The sequence below is a fragment of the Physella acuta genome, unplaced genomic scaffold, assembly GCF_028476545.2.
Source record: "Physella acuta isolate Inbredline_101_S28 unplaced genomic scaffold, ASM2847654v3 ptg000677l, whole genome shotgun sequence".
Lineage (NCBI taxonomy): Eukaryota > Metazoa > Mollusca > Gastropoda > Physidae > Physella > Physella acuta.
In genome coordinates, this window is record NW_026732196.1 from 343,626 (window position 1) to 359,623 (window position 15,998).

The window sequence follows — 15,998 nt, forward strand, 5'->3', positions numbered from 1 at the left end:
AAGCAACGAATTATCTCCCATTTGAAAATCCAAATAACAATATTTTATTCAAGGGAAATAATTTTCACAAATATAGCTAAATTAACCTAGTGTAACTAAGACAAGCTTGAAAAACCCAATAAAACGGTCTCAATTTCATTACTTAATAATTATAATAAACCTTTTATATTAGCTATGTAACCTGTAAAAACAATATGTTTTACTTATTGAATACTTAAATGTAGGTTTGCTTGAAAGTCTAAAAACTTTAGCTTTATTGTAACATACTTCTATATAATTTCAATAACATACTTTACAACGCGAGTAAACTTGGGAAAATAATATTAAATTTTGGATCCCCAAAATAAAGGGACGCCTTTCAAAAAATCAAATACTGGTAACTGTTTTAGACATTGCTAGAATTATTGATTCATTATAAAAAAAAATTATAATTTGAAAAAACAAAGTTATAAATTCCAGCCTATTTAATAATATATATTAAACTTTAAGAGTGGTAATATAGATTCCTAAAAATCTAAAGATTTTTCAACTAGAGAACGCCTACCTTTCTTTGTACTGTGTTCCGTACTGAATTGAAATCATCTACCTTACGATAAAGTCATTTTAGCTGCAGTTTTGCATTATAAATATTAAATAAAAAATTTATGGGAGGGGGATGCAAATGGTAGGTTTGAAGGAGGGGGGGGGGGGGAATCGAAAGTTTGAAAGGGGGGGGGGGTGCAAAACGAAAGATTGAGAGGGGGGGGGGGTGCAAATTGCAAGTTTCTCTCCGGGAAGGGTCGCTACGCCTCTGTGATACCTTAAAACCATAAGAATCAATACTCCCGTACCTGCATTCTCATTTCTCTATTACCAATCAGATTCCACTAGACCTTCGACTACAAAACAGCCGAATAGAAATTGACACTTAACACTTCGATACTTACTTTATACCTACAAAACATTATCAGCAACAGCCTTCCGCCGTTACTCCCAAATCTAAACGATTCATCAAAACTTACCAAACAAGTACAATACTTTGAACACCCCGTCATTACAAAACTCTATACACCAGGACATATTTCTAACTCAGAGTCAGAGAAAACGAGACTTAAAAGCCCTTTTAAAATTAGATATCATTTTGAAATGTTCGAAATTTAAATAACGAACTTATTTAATCGTTTTCTACATCAATTATGTGACACCAAATTAAAAAGTCAAAGTGACTGGTAAAAAGCGCCCCGACCTTTCCAAATTAGAGAGGTGGGGTTGCATTTTCACCATCGCGAATAAATATAGGCCTATATAAATAGACCTAAATTTGGGGTGGGGGTGCAAAATTGATAGTTCGTCTTGGGTACCGAAATAGATCGCTACTCCTTTATAAAAGTTATTAATTATTAGACACTTTTTCATAATAGTGATTAAACATTTTGCGCCCCCCCCCCCCCCCCCCCCCCCCCCCCCCCCCCCGCGTAGGGATGGCGCTCTAGACGACCGCCTAGTTCGCCTTATAGTATAGGTTGCGCCGGCCCTGATGATAATTCATCCATTCAATCTTTATATACATTTTTGTAATGGCAACTTTCAATTCTCTTTTTATCAGAAACAAAAACTAACGAACGTAAGTATCAACTACCTTTTAAATTTCTAGACTGTTGTAAATATTTTATTTACTATGTAAATAATTAATTTTTTAGACTAGAAATTGATGAATCATTAAATTGTTAATTTTAAGATTGCTGTGTCTGTTTAAATTACCACGTAAAATAATTTTCCACCTATATTACATTTTATTTACTTTTGTTAGCGACATGTTTACATCGCACTTAATTGTATGGAAAGTTTCATATTAACATTATTTAAATCGATATTTTCAGCCACTCTTGGAACTGGTATGTTAAAGAAATTATAATTAAACTTAAACACGCAAATCGGTTGTCCTAATTTTGAAAAAAAATTGTTCTTCTAGATTACTTTTATCAGATGGTTGATATACATAATTAATTTTCTAAACACAAATACATTTTCTACTGATTTGTTGTCTAGTAGACCTACTGCATTTAACTTATAAGTAAAAAAATGTTATTAGTTAAGTTAGTATAATATGACGAAAAGAAAAGTTAGTGTTTCTGTTGCCCCTCAGTGTTGTTAATATTAAAACCACTTTTTTTCAGTCGTTATACCTACCATAAACCGTAAGTAGAATGTCGTTTTTAAAGATTTTTTTTTATTAAGTCTTTAATTTCCTGTTGACAAATATCACCCCCCAACCTGTCGCGACACTGAAGTTTGGTAATATCGTACCACAAGATGTGTAATGCAATCATCCCTGAGCAGCGCTAAGTTTCCATGTTGTAAGACCTGGTTTAACCTCTCCAATCATCCCTGAGCAGCGCTAAGTTTCCATGTTGTAAGACCTGGTTTAACCTCTCCAATTATCCATGAGCAGCGATAAGTTTCCATGTTGTAAGACCTGGTTTAACCTCTCCAATCATCCATGAGCAGCGCTAAGTTTCCATGTTGTAAGACCTGGTTTAACCTCTCCAATCGTCCATGAGCAGCGCTAAGTTTCCATGTTGTAAGACCTGGTTTAACCTCTCCAATCGTCCATGAGCAGCGCTAAGTTTCTATGTTGTAAGACCTGGTTTAACCTCTCCAATCATCCATGAGCAGCGCTAAGTTTCTATGTTGTAAGACCTGGTTTAACCTCTCCAATCGTCCATGAGCAGCGCTAAGTTTCTATGTTGTAAGACCTGGTTTAACCTCTCCAATCATCCATGAGCAGCGCTAAGTTTCCATGTTGTAAGACCTGGTTTAACCTCTCCAATCATCCATGAGCAGCGCTAAGTTTCCATGTTGTAAGACCTGGTTTAACCTCTCCAATGATCCCTGAGCAGCGCTAAGTTTCCATGTTGTAAGACCTGGTTTAACCTCTCCAATCATCCCTGAGCAGCGCTAAGTTTCCATGTTGTAAGACCTGGTTTAACCTCTCCAATCATCCATGAGCAGCGCTAAGTTTCCATGTTGTAAGACCTGGTTTAACCTCTCCAGCCACTGAACAGCTTTGCCGTACGACAGCCGACGTGATATTTTTGCTGGACGCCTCAGCCAGCGTGGGCAGAAGTAACTTCATCAGACAGCTGACCTTCGCCTCCCTGATAGCCCGGGGGTTCGTGGTCGGCCCCACCGACGCCATGTTCGGCAGCATCGTGTTCAGTGATGTCGCCCAGAAGATGTTTGACCTCGATGATAACCCGGACCATCTGTCAATCATTGAGGTCAGTGGTGTAGGCAGGGGGGGGGGGGGGGGTAAGGGGGTCATAACCCCCATAGACCCCTCGGTATATATATAAAAAGTATGAGGGGGGTGCAAATCGAAAGTTTGAGGGGGGGTGCAAATCGAAAGTTTGTCTCCGGGTAAAAATTGGAACCCCCCCCCTATTGAGACGATCCTGGATACGCCGCTGATTGAGGTATGGCCTTTGACATCCAGCCTTATCCCAACTAGCCATCGAGTTCAATAAAATATCCTTAATTTATCATTCATGGCCAAAGTTATATCCTTTTATTCGGCTGCAGTCACTTTTCTTATCAGTGTATGATTCCCCACACCTAGGTTTTAAACTATAGCCTCTCTAAATTAACTCCCCCTCCCCGCTCTAGTATAATCATCCCCACCCCTCAATAGACTATGATCTCTCCCCCAGGCTCTCCTGTCCACCCCTTACGTGGGTAAAGGCACCAACACCCACAAAGCCCTAGAACTCGCTGGAAACATGTTTGAGACAACATCCGGGGGCAGGGAGTCTGCTAGAAATGTCATCGTCTTGATCACAGATGGTGGTTCTGATAGCCCAGCTGCCAGTGAGTAGACTTATACATCATGGTAGCCTTAAACATCAATGTAAATTTTTGTAACCTAAAACAAGGTAGCCTAAAACAAGGTAGCCTTAAACATCAAGGTAGCCTTAAACATCAATGTAGCCTTAAACATCAAGATAGTGTTAAATATCAAAGTAGCCTTAAACATCAAGGTAGCCTTAAACATCAAGGTAGCCTTAAACAACAATGTAGCCTTAAACATCAAGGTAGTGTTAAATATCAAAGTAGCCTTAAACATCAAGGTAGCCTTAAACATCAAGGAAGCCTTAAACATCACGGAAGCCTTAAACATCAAGGTAGTGTTAAATATCAAAGTAGCCTTAAACATCACGGAAGCCTTAAACATCAGGGTAGTGTTAAATATCAAAGTAGCCTTAAACATCAAGGTAGCCTTAAACATCAATGTAGCATTAAACATCAAAGTAGCCTTAAACATCAAGGTAGCCTTAAACATCAATGTAGCATTAAACATCAAGGTAGCCTTAAACATCAAGGTAGTGTTAAATATCAAAGTAGCCTTAAACATCACGGAAGCCTTAAACATCAGGGTAGTGTTAAATATCAAAGTAGCCTTAAACATCAAGGTAGCCTTAAACATCAATGTAGCATTAAACATCAAAGTAGCCTTAAACATCAAGGTAGCCTTAAACATCAATGTAGCATTAAACATCAAGGTAGCATTAAACATCAAAGTAGCCTTAAACATCAATGTAGCCTTAAAAATCAAGGTAGCCTTAAACATCACGAAAGCCTTAAACATCAAGGTAGCCTTAAACATCAATGTAGCCTTAAACATCAAAGTAGCCTTAAGCATCATGGTAGCCTTAAAAATCAAGGTAGCCTTAAACATCACGGAAGCCTTAAACATCAAGGTAGTGTTAAATATCAAAGTAGCCTTAAACATCAAGGTATCAAGGTAGCCTTAAACATCAATGTAGCATTAAACATCAAGGTAGCCTTAAACATCAAGGTAGTGTTAAATATTAAAGTAGCCTTAAACATCAAGGTAGCCTTAAACATCAATGTAGCCTTAAACATAAATGTAGCCTTAAACATCAAGGTAGCCTTAAGCATCATGGTAGCCTTAAACATCAAGGTAGCCTTAAACTTCATATTAGCCTTAAAAATCAAGGTAGCCTTAAACATCACGGTAGCCTTAAACATCAAGTTAGCCTTAAAAATCACGGTAGTGTTAAATATCAAAGTAGCCTTAAACATCAAGGTAGCCTTAAACATCAATGTAGCATTAAACATCAAAGTAGCCTTAAACATCAATGTAGCATTAAACATCAAGGTAGCCTTAAACATCAAGGTAGTGTTAAATATCAAAGTAGCCTTAAACATCAAGGTAGCCTTAAACATCAATGTAGCCTTAAACATCATGGAAGCCTTAAACATCAAGGTAGCCTTAAGCATCATGGTAGCCTTAAACATCATTGTAGCCTTGAACATCATGGTAGCCTTAAACATCAAGGTAGCCTTAAACATCAAGGTAGCCTTAAACATCAAGGTAGCCATAAAAATCACGGTAGCCTTAAACATCAATGTAGCCTTAAACATCAAGGTAGCCTTAAAAATCAAGGTAGCCTTAAACATCAAGTAGCCTTAAGCATCATGGTAGCCTTAAAAATCAAGGTGGCCTTAAACATCACGGAAGCCTTAAACATCAAGGTAGTGTTAAATATCAAAGTAGCCTTAAACATCAAGGTATCAAGGTAGCCTTAAACATCAGTGTAGCATTAAACATCAAGGTAGCCTTAAACATCAAGGTAGTGTTAAATATTAAAGTAGCCTTAAACATCAAGGTAGCCTTAAACATCAATGTAGCCTTAAACATCAATGTAGCCTTAAACATCAAGGTAGCCTTAAGCATCATGGTAGCCTTAAACATCATGGTAGCCTTAAACTTCATATTAGCCTTAAAAATCAAGGTAGCCTTAAACATCACGGTAGCCTTAAACATCAATGTAGCCTTAAACATCAAGGTAGCCTTAAACATCAAGGTAGCCTTAAACATCACGGCAGCCTTAAACATCAAAGTAGCCTTAAGCATCATGGTAGCCTTAAACATCAATGTAGCCTTAAAAATCAAGGTAGCCTTAAACATCACGGTAGCCTTAAACATCAAGATAGCCTTAAACATCAAGGTAGCCTTAAACATCATGGTTGTGTTAAATATCAAAGTAGTGTTAAACATCAAGGTAGCCATTCCACTACACATTTACATGCACATAAATGCTTACAAAGAATGAGCTCTGACAAGCATTTCACCCCCCCCCCCCCCTCCAAAATTGCTCAATGGAAAAAAAAAAGATTCCAATTTATCTTGAAACCAACTTGTTTACACATACATACCCAGGCAATTTGATGTCTATTTCTGGACATAATTTTAAGATCAACTTGAGGATTGATTTAACTTTGGCAAAACCATTAAAGTTAAAGGTTAATGTATATATCAGCTGATATCATGTTATAAGGCACCACTTAATTATATTGCACTAAGATAACCTTATTTTTCAATCAATTGCAGAACTTTTAAATATTTAAAAAATGTAGACCTACATCTAGACCACAATTATAGAGAGTATGAGTGTGATGCTCGTGCTCAAATAGTTAAAGATTTCATTTTGTTAAGGATTGAACAACTATGGGTGGTTGAAATGAGTTTGGAGAAACAAGACTAGCACAGCTAGATGTAGCAAAAATATATATGTAACAGATGGCTGTGCTCAGTATTTAATGCTACTGAAAATAGGAAAAATTAAATAAGCTAAAGAATCAATCCACATAATTTTAGGTAAAACCTATTTTATTTAAAAAAAAAACAAAAACATCTGTTTAGTTCTTCAAAATAAATAAACATAAAAATATCTGCTTCAGACAAGGTTAACTAAATGTATAAGTATGAATTAGAAATGTTTTATGCAATACAACATTAAACAAGATATACAAATGATTGCAATGTGAAGTGGTGTTAGATCATTATGTGTAAGCCATCAGATATAACAAGATGGTTTTAAATACCTAGATAATAACAGTGACATAGGAAATACAAAACATTTAATAAGAGCCACCATGGGTTTCTTTCATTCCTTTTCCTGTTGAATCCTGCTCTGTTTGGTATGTGCCAAATACAACAGTGTAAATGCATGGCAAACAGGTTAAAAAATATAAAAATTATTAAAACAAATAGAAATTTCCTTAGTTGTACATTGAATAAGTATGAACTATTTTGTCAAACATTTTAGTTTGGAAAATTAATTTTGTTCTTGTCAACAGCTTGTAATAAAAGTAGCTATATTTTAAGAATCAGGATTTAGAATACAACACATTAAGCTAAATGTTTTAAATAAATAGCAGTTTGTTTTGTTGCCTTTTCTCTAAAACTGATTTCTGGTTAGAATAAAAATAGATGATCAAATTTAATACTGATTTATCTTCCTTTATGCAAAGATAAAAAAAAAACCCACATAAATAAGACTACCAACCAAAGGAAATTACATTTTTCTTCATTCTAAACCTTCACATTTCAGCATCCTGTTTAAATTTGGTAGCCTAAACTTTAAATTGTACACTCCAATTTTTGAATATAGAGAACAAAAAATAATTAAGCAATTAAAAAAATATAAATAATTTGTTAAAAGTAGCACCAGTATTTAATAACTTTTATGTTTATGACAAAAATGAATGTTCTATCAACATAAAGTTCCTACTGATTAGTTGAAACATATGCTGAAGGTTTGGTTATAAAAATAAATGCATACAATTTCTACATATATGTTAAGTTCCTTTTAAGTGATTTACAGCCCATTTTGGCATTGTAAAATCTGATAAGTTATGGAATAGATGGTCCAATTTTGTGTGAGGTCATGCACATATATAATGCAAAAGGGGTTGGGGGTGTTTTATTATTTGTTAATTTTTATTTTTACAGGAAAGGGTGATGGTATAGCAATGTCATTTAACATAGAGTTAGGCTCCCTAGAAATGTTATATAATATGGAACAAAATTTTAGTCTGTGAGATTGTTGAATTTTGTTATGCAGGAGAAGGAGCATACAAATTGTCACATTTTAGTGTAATATGATAACAGGATCCCCTGGTTGTGGGTTGAATGGGTGCAGGTTGACAAAGTCCAGTTTTACAACCTGCATACAAGTTAGTTATAGGCTTGCTGCAACACAACCATGATCTGTTTGCTACATACTTTCTTGTTCACAGACTTGTAAGATTGTTATTTTTAAAAAAATGTAATACGTAAAAAGCTGCAAAGAACAGATGCTTGATTCTTGATGGCTTTTCATAAGCATATTAAACAGTATTCTCCTTAACCTTCTGGTTGGCAGTGATAATAAATATAAACATATATACTTAAAGCAGAAAACACATGGAATATACAACTGTAAAGTAATTAAGTATAAATAGACAAATATTTTACTAAGGTTTTATTTCAACCTTTAGACTAACAAAAATTGTAAATTTTTCTTTAAAATGCAAACATGCATATAGTTAAAAATAATAAAAAATAAAAGCAAAATACCATCTTAATATGTGACACTGATAAAAATCACAGATATATTTAATTTAAAATCACAAATCTGAATGAAGGGAAAAAAATCAATCTAAAACAATTGTGTTAACTTATACTGTATCACTATTTACTCATCTCAGGCCAGTAGCTGAGACAAACTTTTTTCACAGATAGACAATCCTGCTAAAATTTCATCTTCAAACAAAACATTTTCCTCTGTAGTCTTGCCCTCATCCTCTGAGCTGTTAGAATCAGAGTCACCAAATCCAATAGCCTTTGTTATATTTTTCCCATGCTCTCTTCTCATCCATTTTTTAGCTGGCTTTGGATGATAAATGTAAGTGTTTGCGGTAGCCATTGATGGCAGGTATAGTCCAAACACCATTGTGGTTGTTGATGTTCTTTAATGCCACCTTAAAATCCATGCTAAGCTCTAGAAGATGGTGGTACCAGTCTAGGTAGTATTCCAGTTGTAAGAAGGCAAATGTTCATCAACAAGCAAAGTCACAGTTAATCCTGTATCTGCCTCAGAGTTTAAATTCTAAAAAGATTCATACTTTAATTGATATAGGTGAACTGTCTGGTTATCTGGAGAGCAAGATGGTGGTCGTGTTTGTGTTGTTCTAGCCAATCTTTTCTTCTTCAGTTTCTCAGTCTCAGCATGGACTAGCTTGCCATTGATTTCAAACTGTAGGACACAGCCCTAACAAATGACAGAGCTGCTATTGCTACAAGTAGTGCCAGACCAGGCTGGTGCAAAAGTGCATAATCCTTTCATAACAGTCATGGAGTTTCAAGAATATTCTTGTAAAAAGGCCCAGCGTATGCTCAGTATGCTCCATATGCTCAATATGCTCATCGTACAACTCAGGCACGATGTCTTTGTAAATGAGAAGAATATCCCCATTCAAGATCTGGGTCAGCCTCTTTTCCAATTTTTCCCTAGACAGCGGCAGTGTCTCTGTGTCTAAGCTCCAACCATGCTCAAGGAACTCATAGCTCAGTCGATGACTATTTTGTCTCCATATAATAACAACTTCAACCACCGTCTTTGATCTTGTTTCATTCCCTTTGGTTAGAGCATTGATGAAGCTCTGCTGAACATCTGCATAAATGTAAACAAATTTCACTCTCTCATTGGGAACTCTGGTGTGCATGGCAAAATGCCTGAAGGAGTTTCTAGCTTCATCATGTTCATCCACCTTCTTGGTCACAAGGGCAACACACAGTTTTCTCTTCTTCATATTTGGCTCTACAGGACATAGCTCATCAAAAAAACTTTGTGATGAGAGACGCGGGAGTGCCAAATATTTGTAACTTGACAAAACCTCATCAATTGTTGATCTTGAAATATGCGGCATACTAATAGAAACTAGAGTGGAATCTGTAATTTCATTCCAAAGTAATAAGGTCTCTCTGTATTGGTCAATGTTGAAGCGCTTCAGTAGTTTGTCTACATCAGGGCCCATCATGTGAACATAGCCAAATGCAACCCGGTCTCGATAATAGAAAGCAGATGCTAAAATCATGAGGGATGGCTCTGCTCTAGAAGTGAAAACTACAGCTCTGACCTTATTGTCGTGCCAGCCTTTTAAGAAACTGTCAAACGTATCATTATTGATCATAGCTGCTGTTCCTGATGGGAAAAGATGCCTGCAAAACCTTCGTAAATTATTGAAAGAAATGCCATTTTCTTTGTAGAAGGCGACTATTCCAGACACAACACCATGTATATTTGGGGCTTCATGGATCCCGAGATGACTAGCCAGACCTGGAGAGCGCCTCAAGTTGACAGCTATAACACACATTCCTATCTTCTGCAGATCAGACATAAACTTAGAGACCAGTGGTTCCAGCTTCATACAGTTTAAACAAAAGTCTGAATATGCATACACAAAGCAAGGATTTCGATGAGAGCCTGGGTGTAGGACTGTTTCATAATGGCGCATTGTGGTCAGAAATTTTTCCAAACCACTACTCTCACTAGATCTACTACCAAAACCAAATCCACCGAAAAAGTCATTTTTAAAGCCACCTCCAGAACCTGGCCTTTGTTTCCGCGCAGCTGTGTAACCAAACTTGTCATATTCTGATCTGCGCTGTGGATTGCTTAACGTTTCATAAGCTTCATTAATTTTTATGAATTTATCAGTGGCAGATGGATCCTTATTTTTATCAGGGTGCCATTCTTTGGCAAGATTTTTGTATGCCTTTTTGATATCTTGACTGCTTGCACTCCTACTAACTCCTAGCACATCATATAAATCATCGGCCGCACATAAGATTACACCTAAACTGACAAAACACCATAAAAAAAGTCCAAACAACTTCATTTAAAATCTTTACCAAACCGAACGTCTAAGTGGAGATGTAGATTCTTGATCTAGTCTAGATTCAAGGCCTCAAATATCGTCTCTAGGTTCTGTGATTAATGTTTTTGACGTACTCATGTTTGCTATTCGTTTCCTTGATAATTAAAAATGAAGAAGGATATTAATCGAAAAAAATGTAATGAGAAGGATTTAAAATTTTGAATTAATTAAATTCACCAAACAAGCCCAAAATAATATTGTGCGTGTTTAATTTTTTTAAAGTATATAAATATAATTATTATTCTGTCTTTTAATATTTCATATAATCTAATTTTAAAGTATAAAAAAAGTCTATGTGTAATCATATTTAATTTTAGAAAAAAAATGTTTAAAAAAAAACGGCAAACGATAAAATTAAAGTTACATTCGTAAAAATTAAAGCCGCATGGGAACAATCGATTACATTCGTTTATATATTTTTTTAATCTAATATAAGCTGTTGAAAAGCCGTTTAGAATTATTTATGCTAATTACAGTATGCCGCGAATTCGCGACATCAGGTACTAATGGACTAAACAGTAAATTACAATTTCTTTTTAGTCCTGGACATTTTACTATTTTTTAACACGTTTTTCTTAACTCAGCTTCGCGTTTGTTTGTTTGTTTGGATGTTTGTTGTTAAAATTGACATCGAAAATTAGCCCACTTCTGATTGCTCTATAGATCTGAAATTTGGCATGCAGGCTACTTTTGCCTAACAATTTCAGATGCAATCATAAAAACTAGCAATTAGAGACCGTAATTAGCTTAATTTAATTACGCCCCAAGGACCATAAAATTGAGGACATGATTTCTAAAGATACCGACAAGACTGGAGGCCTATTGACACAGTTACTTCGGCCCCAATCGATGTGAGCGCGCTGGCCGTGATCGTATAGTGGTTAGTACTTCGCGTTGTGGCCGCGACAATCCAGGTTCGAATCCTGATAACGGCATGTAGGCTTAATTAAATTACGCCCCTTCTCTTTTTAAAGCGTATCGGTCGCTCAAGATTTTTAGTCCGTGTATTTAAAAACTCTTAGTCAAGTCATACTTAATCAAGTCATTAGATAAAGTAGAAAATAAACTATATAAAAAACTTTTTAAAAACCACGTTTTTCATGTGTAGCAACGGACTAAAAAGGAGAAAATAAAATACTTAAAAAAAACTTTTTAAAAAACCACGTTTTTCTTGTGGACTAAAAAGTAAAAAATAAATTTTTCTTTTGTGCTTCCTCGAGCTGTGCAGGTTCTTGTGATGACTGACAAAAAACGTGGGTCGGGCAGATGGGTCGGGAAATTTGATGGTGAACGTACCCACGTTTTTTGTCAGTCATCACAAGAACCTGCACAGCTCGAGGAAGCACAAAAGAAAAATTTATTTTTTACTTTTTAGTCCACAAGAAAAACGTGGTTTTTTAAAAAGTTTTTTTTAAGTATTTTATAGTGACATGTGTTTCTCTAAATATCCTCGCACAAGCAATAGAATATCACAAATTAAACATATTGACACGCAAGGAGATGTAGACTCACTTGTTAAATTAATGAAAACTATAGCTTTAGTTGCTCAGGCATAGAGTTACATAACTCTGCTGCACCTGCTCACTGTATACCTCTTATGAATGGGTACATTGAAACATTTCTATCGTGGTTCTACTACACTACAGTAACACACTACATATGAAAGGACTTCCTCAATGTGTACAGCCTTAGTTGTCCCTGGTTACGTCCATTTCGTGAACTCCTTTTCAAGGTCAACTAATAAAGACGCATATTTCTCATCTGACCTATATTTACTATACATAAAAAGCAAGTGAACAAATTACAGTGTTCAGCCGTTTTATATTCTTACATGCTCAATGCAGCTGCTGTGGGTACTTAGTGACCCTGTTGTGGGTAGGCCTACTCACTGTTGGTGGTAAACAATGTTTCTGATTTTTATAGTTCGTGCTACTGCTGTTGTACTCAAATGATACTACTATGTATTACCAATGAAAGTGCTGTAGCTACATATTGCCACGCTATGGTTACTCAGTGCTGAAACAGTGGGTACTGAGTGTTGAAACCTTGTGTACTGAGTGCTGAAGCTGTGGGTACTCACTGTTGAAGCTATGGGTACTCAGTGCTACGGCAGTCGGTTCTCAGTGTCATTGTTGTGGGTACTCAGTGCTGTCGCTGTTAGTGCTCGATAATATAATTTCATGGATTGATGAAATGCAATGTGGTAGGAAAAACACGGATATTTTTAATACTGCTTTTTATTTATTGTATCCACTGAACGTAATGTTTACTAATTATTATTTGTAATCAATAATAGTTTAGAAGCCGCTCCTAAATGTGCTGTATGTTTACTTTATCTTTAGGCTTGCGGACAAGCTGGGGGTATTTTAGTCGTTAACTAAATTGAATCAGACGCGTCCGCATGCACCCTGGATGGGTGCGATTTGTGCCCTGGGCTATCCTGTGAGCGCCATGGTGCATACATTCGTTTCCAACAGTGCGATAGATTATGGATAAGAAAGGATACTATAGTCTTTAACTAAATCGAATCCGGGCGTCCTCAGGTGCCTTGACAGTGTGCTATTTGGCGCCCCGGGCCTTCCCGTGAGCGCTATAGCGCATACGGTTGTTTTACACAGTACGATAGGGTATGGATAGACTATGAGTTAGAAAGATTTGACCACTAACCAACGGACAAACTTTAGAAAAATAGGGTAAATTAAATTTACGATAATAATAAAAAGGAATCATTGTAATATTGATAGTACAAACAATTTCCTTTAAACTTTTCCTCTTAAATTTTCTCTAGCACTGGCCGCTGGGCAGCAGCTAGCCAATCAAAACGTCACCATCATCGTGGTCGGCATAGGCAAAACACCAGAGAAGGAACTTGCTATTCTGGCAGGCGACTCGAACTATTTCAGAGCGACAAGTTACCAGGACTTGATGGAGCTGAGGAAAAGTGTCTCTGTGAGAATCTGTCAGGGTAAGGCTTTGTGTCTGTGTATTGGGGAATCAATCAATCAATATTCCCTTACGCCATCTCTCCCCCCCCCCCCCCCCCCCACTCCCCAAAAGGTCGTAAACCATCTCAAACCATCTTAGTTGCTTGGCTTTGTCCAGGCTCAGCAAGTTCTCAAATGGATCAATCACACTAGTCAACCTTTCAGGGGAATATGGGGGAATATTCAATTTAATTTTAGCTTAATTAATTTATTCAATAACGGTAACAACAATAGTCCGGGAGGCCGTTTAAAAAAATAAAAAAAATAATATACGGTTGATAACTCACATTGATGACTGTAATTGTAAAATATAATTTGAAATGTTATTTTCATTATGTGTGAAATAAGATGATAGAGTTGGTATGGCGATTTAATAAACATTAATTAAACACATTGTAAATTTTCTAACCCGATTATTAAAAAGAATTACCTCTTTGCTTTTTGTGTACTAGGTACAAGTCCAGCTGTAACTACGGCATCAACGACATTAACTACCCCAACCACTACCCCAACCACACCAACGACAACAACCACACCAACTACCACTACTACCACACCTACCACAACTACAACAGTAACAACTACTACAACAAAAGGTAAGACGCTTTAATAGTCACTATAGTTCACTAAACAAATCTACTTTTAATCTAACTATTCTCGACCTACATTTTCACATTGAAGTTTTACTTGATAAAACTTAGATTAAATATACTGAAAATTTCTTATTTTGTTATAATGTTACCTCTATTTCACCGTTACACCGTCAGTTTTGTTTGTAAAAATATTGGTACGCCTTAAATCAACTTTCGCCAACCCCCAGCCCCCATCCCCGTGTGCAAGGCTTTGGCCGACATTATCCTAGTAATGGACGAATCCGGATCGATTGGGGAATTAAACTTCGAGAAACAGCTCAGGTTTACGGCACAACTGGTCAGCAACTTTAAGATAGGACCTAACGACGTACGGTTCGGCAGTGTCGTGTTCAGCACGTTCACTCGAAAAGCTTTTGACCTGAAGAGTTTTTCTACGGTCGATACACTCAAAAAGGTATCCTTTATGTTTTTAGTCGAACATAGTTCACTTTTAAAACAAAATTTGTCATTAATCTGACATCGATTAACGACACCAATTTTTTAAAAAAAAGTAGTTTGTCGATTATCGAAGCGATATAATTTTAAAAAATATATCCTTGATTAATGCCCGAATTAAGTTTTTAATAACTGGAATGTAGATATTTCTTTAACGAATAATATCTATTTTCAAACAAAAGCTGTTTCACAAAACACCTAGCATTTCGTTCATATGCGACTGGGCATAGTGCTGACAACACCATCCCTTCAAATGCCGAGGTCTTTGATAAAGATTAACTCTACTTCTACTGCCCCATATGCCATGGGCACGAACGGAAAAAGATGATAATATCATAGCAGAGCACGAAGTTCGAAGGTTTTAAGCATTAAAGTCATCCATTCTAGCAGTGGCGTAGCGAGGTCGGGTGTCACCCGGTGCGGCACTTAATGGTGTCACCCCCCCCCCCCCCCAGAGGCGTTGCGACCCTTCCCGGGGACAAACTTTCAAGTTTTCGATTTGCACCCCCCTCTCAAACTTTCGATTTGCACCCCCCCCTCAAGTTTTCGATTTGCACCCCCCCTCAAACTTTCAATTTGCACCCCCCCTCAAGTTTTTCTCTATATATTTTGCTATTTTTTTGCCTTGGTGTCACCCCCCTAAATGGTGTCACCCGGTGCGGTCCGCACCCCCCGCCCCCCCCCCCCTCGCTACGCCCCTGCATTCTAGACATATTCTACCAATTCATCACTGACATAAAAACTGTTGAAATGTTTTACAGGCCATACTGGAGACAGCCTACCTGGGTGGTAGAACCAGGACACACCTGGCCCTTAGACTGGTCAGGGAAATGAACATGTTTGATGTCGCCTACGGTGGGAGGCCTAACGCAGCCAAGGTTGTCATTCTATTGACGGATGGGGCATCTAACGAACCTGACGAAAGTAGGTTTCAAATATAATTATTTACTCTAACGATCCAGGCGATAGTAGGTTTCAAATTATTCTAATGAAACAGACAAAAAGTGGGTTTCAAATAAAATAATTTATTCTAATGAAACAGACAAAAAGTAGGTTTCAAATGAAATTATTTACTCTAGCAAATCTGGCGAAAGTAGGTTTAAATAGGATATAATTTATTTTAATGAAACAGACAAAAGTAGGTTTCAAATAAAATAAT

The 15,998-nt window shown here is 36.7% G+C and overlaps 1 protein-coding gene and 1 pseudogene across 1 annotated transcript in view; one reads left to right on the forward strand and one right to left on the reverse strand.

The window, feature by feature from the left end:
- LOC131949185 (collagen alpha-1(XII) chain) overlaps window positions 1–15,998 on the forward strand; it is a 32,717-nt gene that overhangs the window by 12,104 nt on the left and 4,615 nt on the right. The window contains exons 21-29 of the mRNA XM_059310974.1: window positions 1,586–1,603; window positions 1,860–1,874; window positions 2,157–2,177; window positions 3,034–3,260; window positions 3,690–3,846; window positions 13,556–13,732; window positions 14,204–14,347; window positions 14,572–14,798; window positions 15,601–15,763. Coding sequence (XP_059166957.1) covers window positions 1,586–1,603; window positions 1,860–1,874; window positions 2,157–2,177; window positions 3,034–3,260; window positions 3,690–3,846; window positions 13,556–13,732; window positions 14,204–14,347; window positions 14,572–14,798; window positions 15,601–15,763 — 1,149 coding nt within the window. The remainder of the gene's footprint in view (window positions 1–1,585; window positions 1,604–1,859; window positions 1,875–2,156; window positions 2,178–3,033; window positions 3,261–3,689; window positions 3,847–13,555; window positions 13,733–14,203; window positions 14,348–14,571; window positions 14,799–15,600; window positions 15,764–15,998) is intronic.
- On the reverse strand, window positions 7,895–10,802 carry LOC131949168 (dnaJ homolog subfamily C member 16-like; annotated as a pseudogene).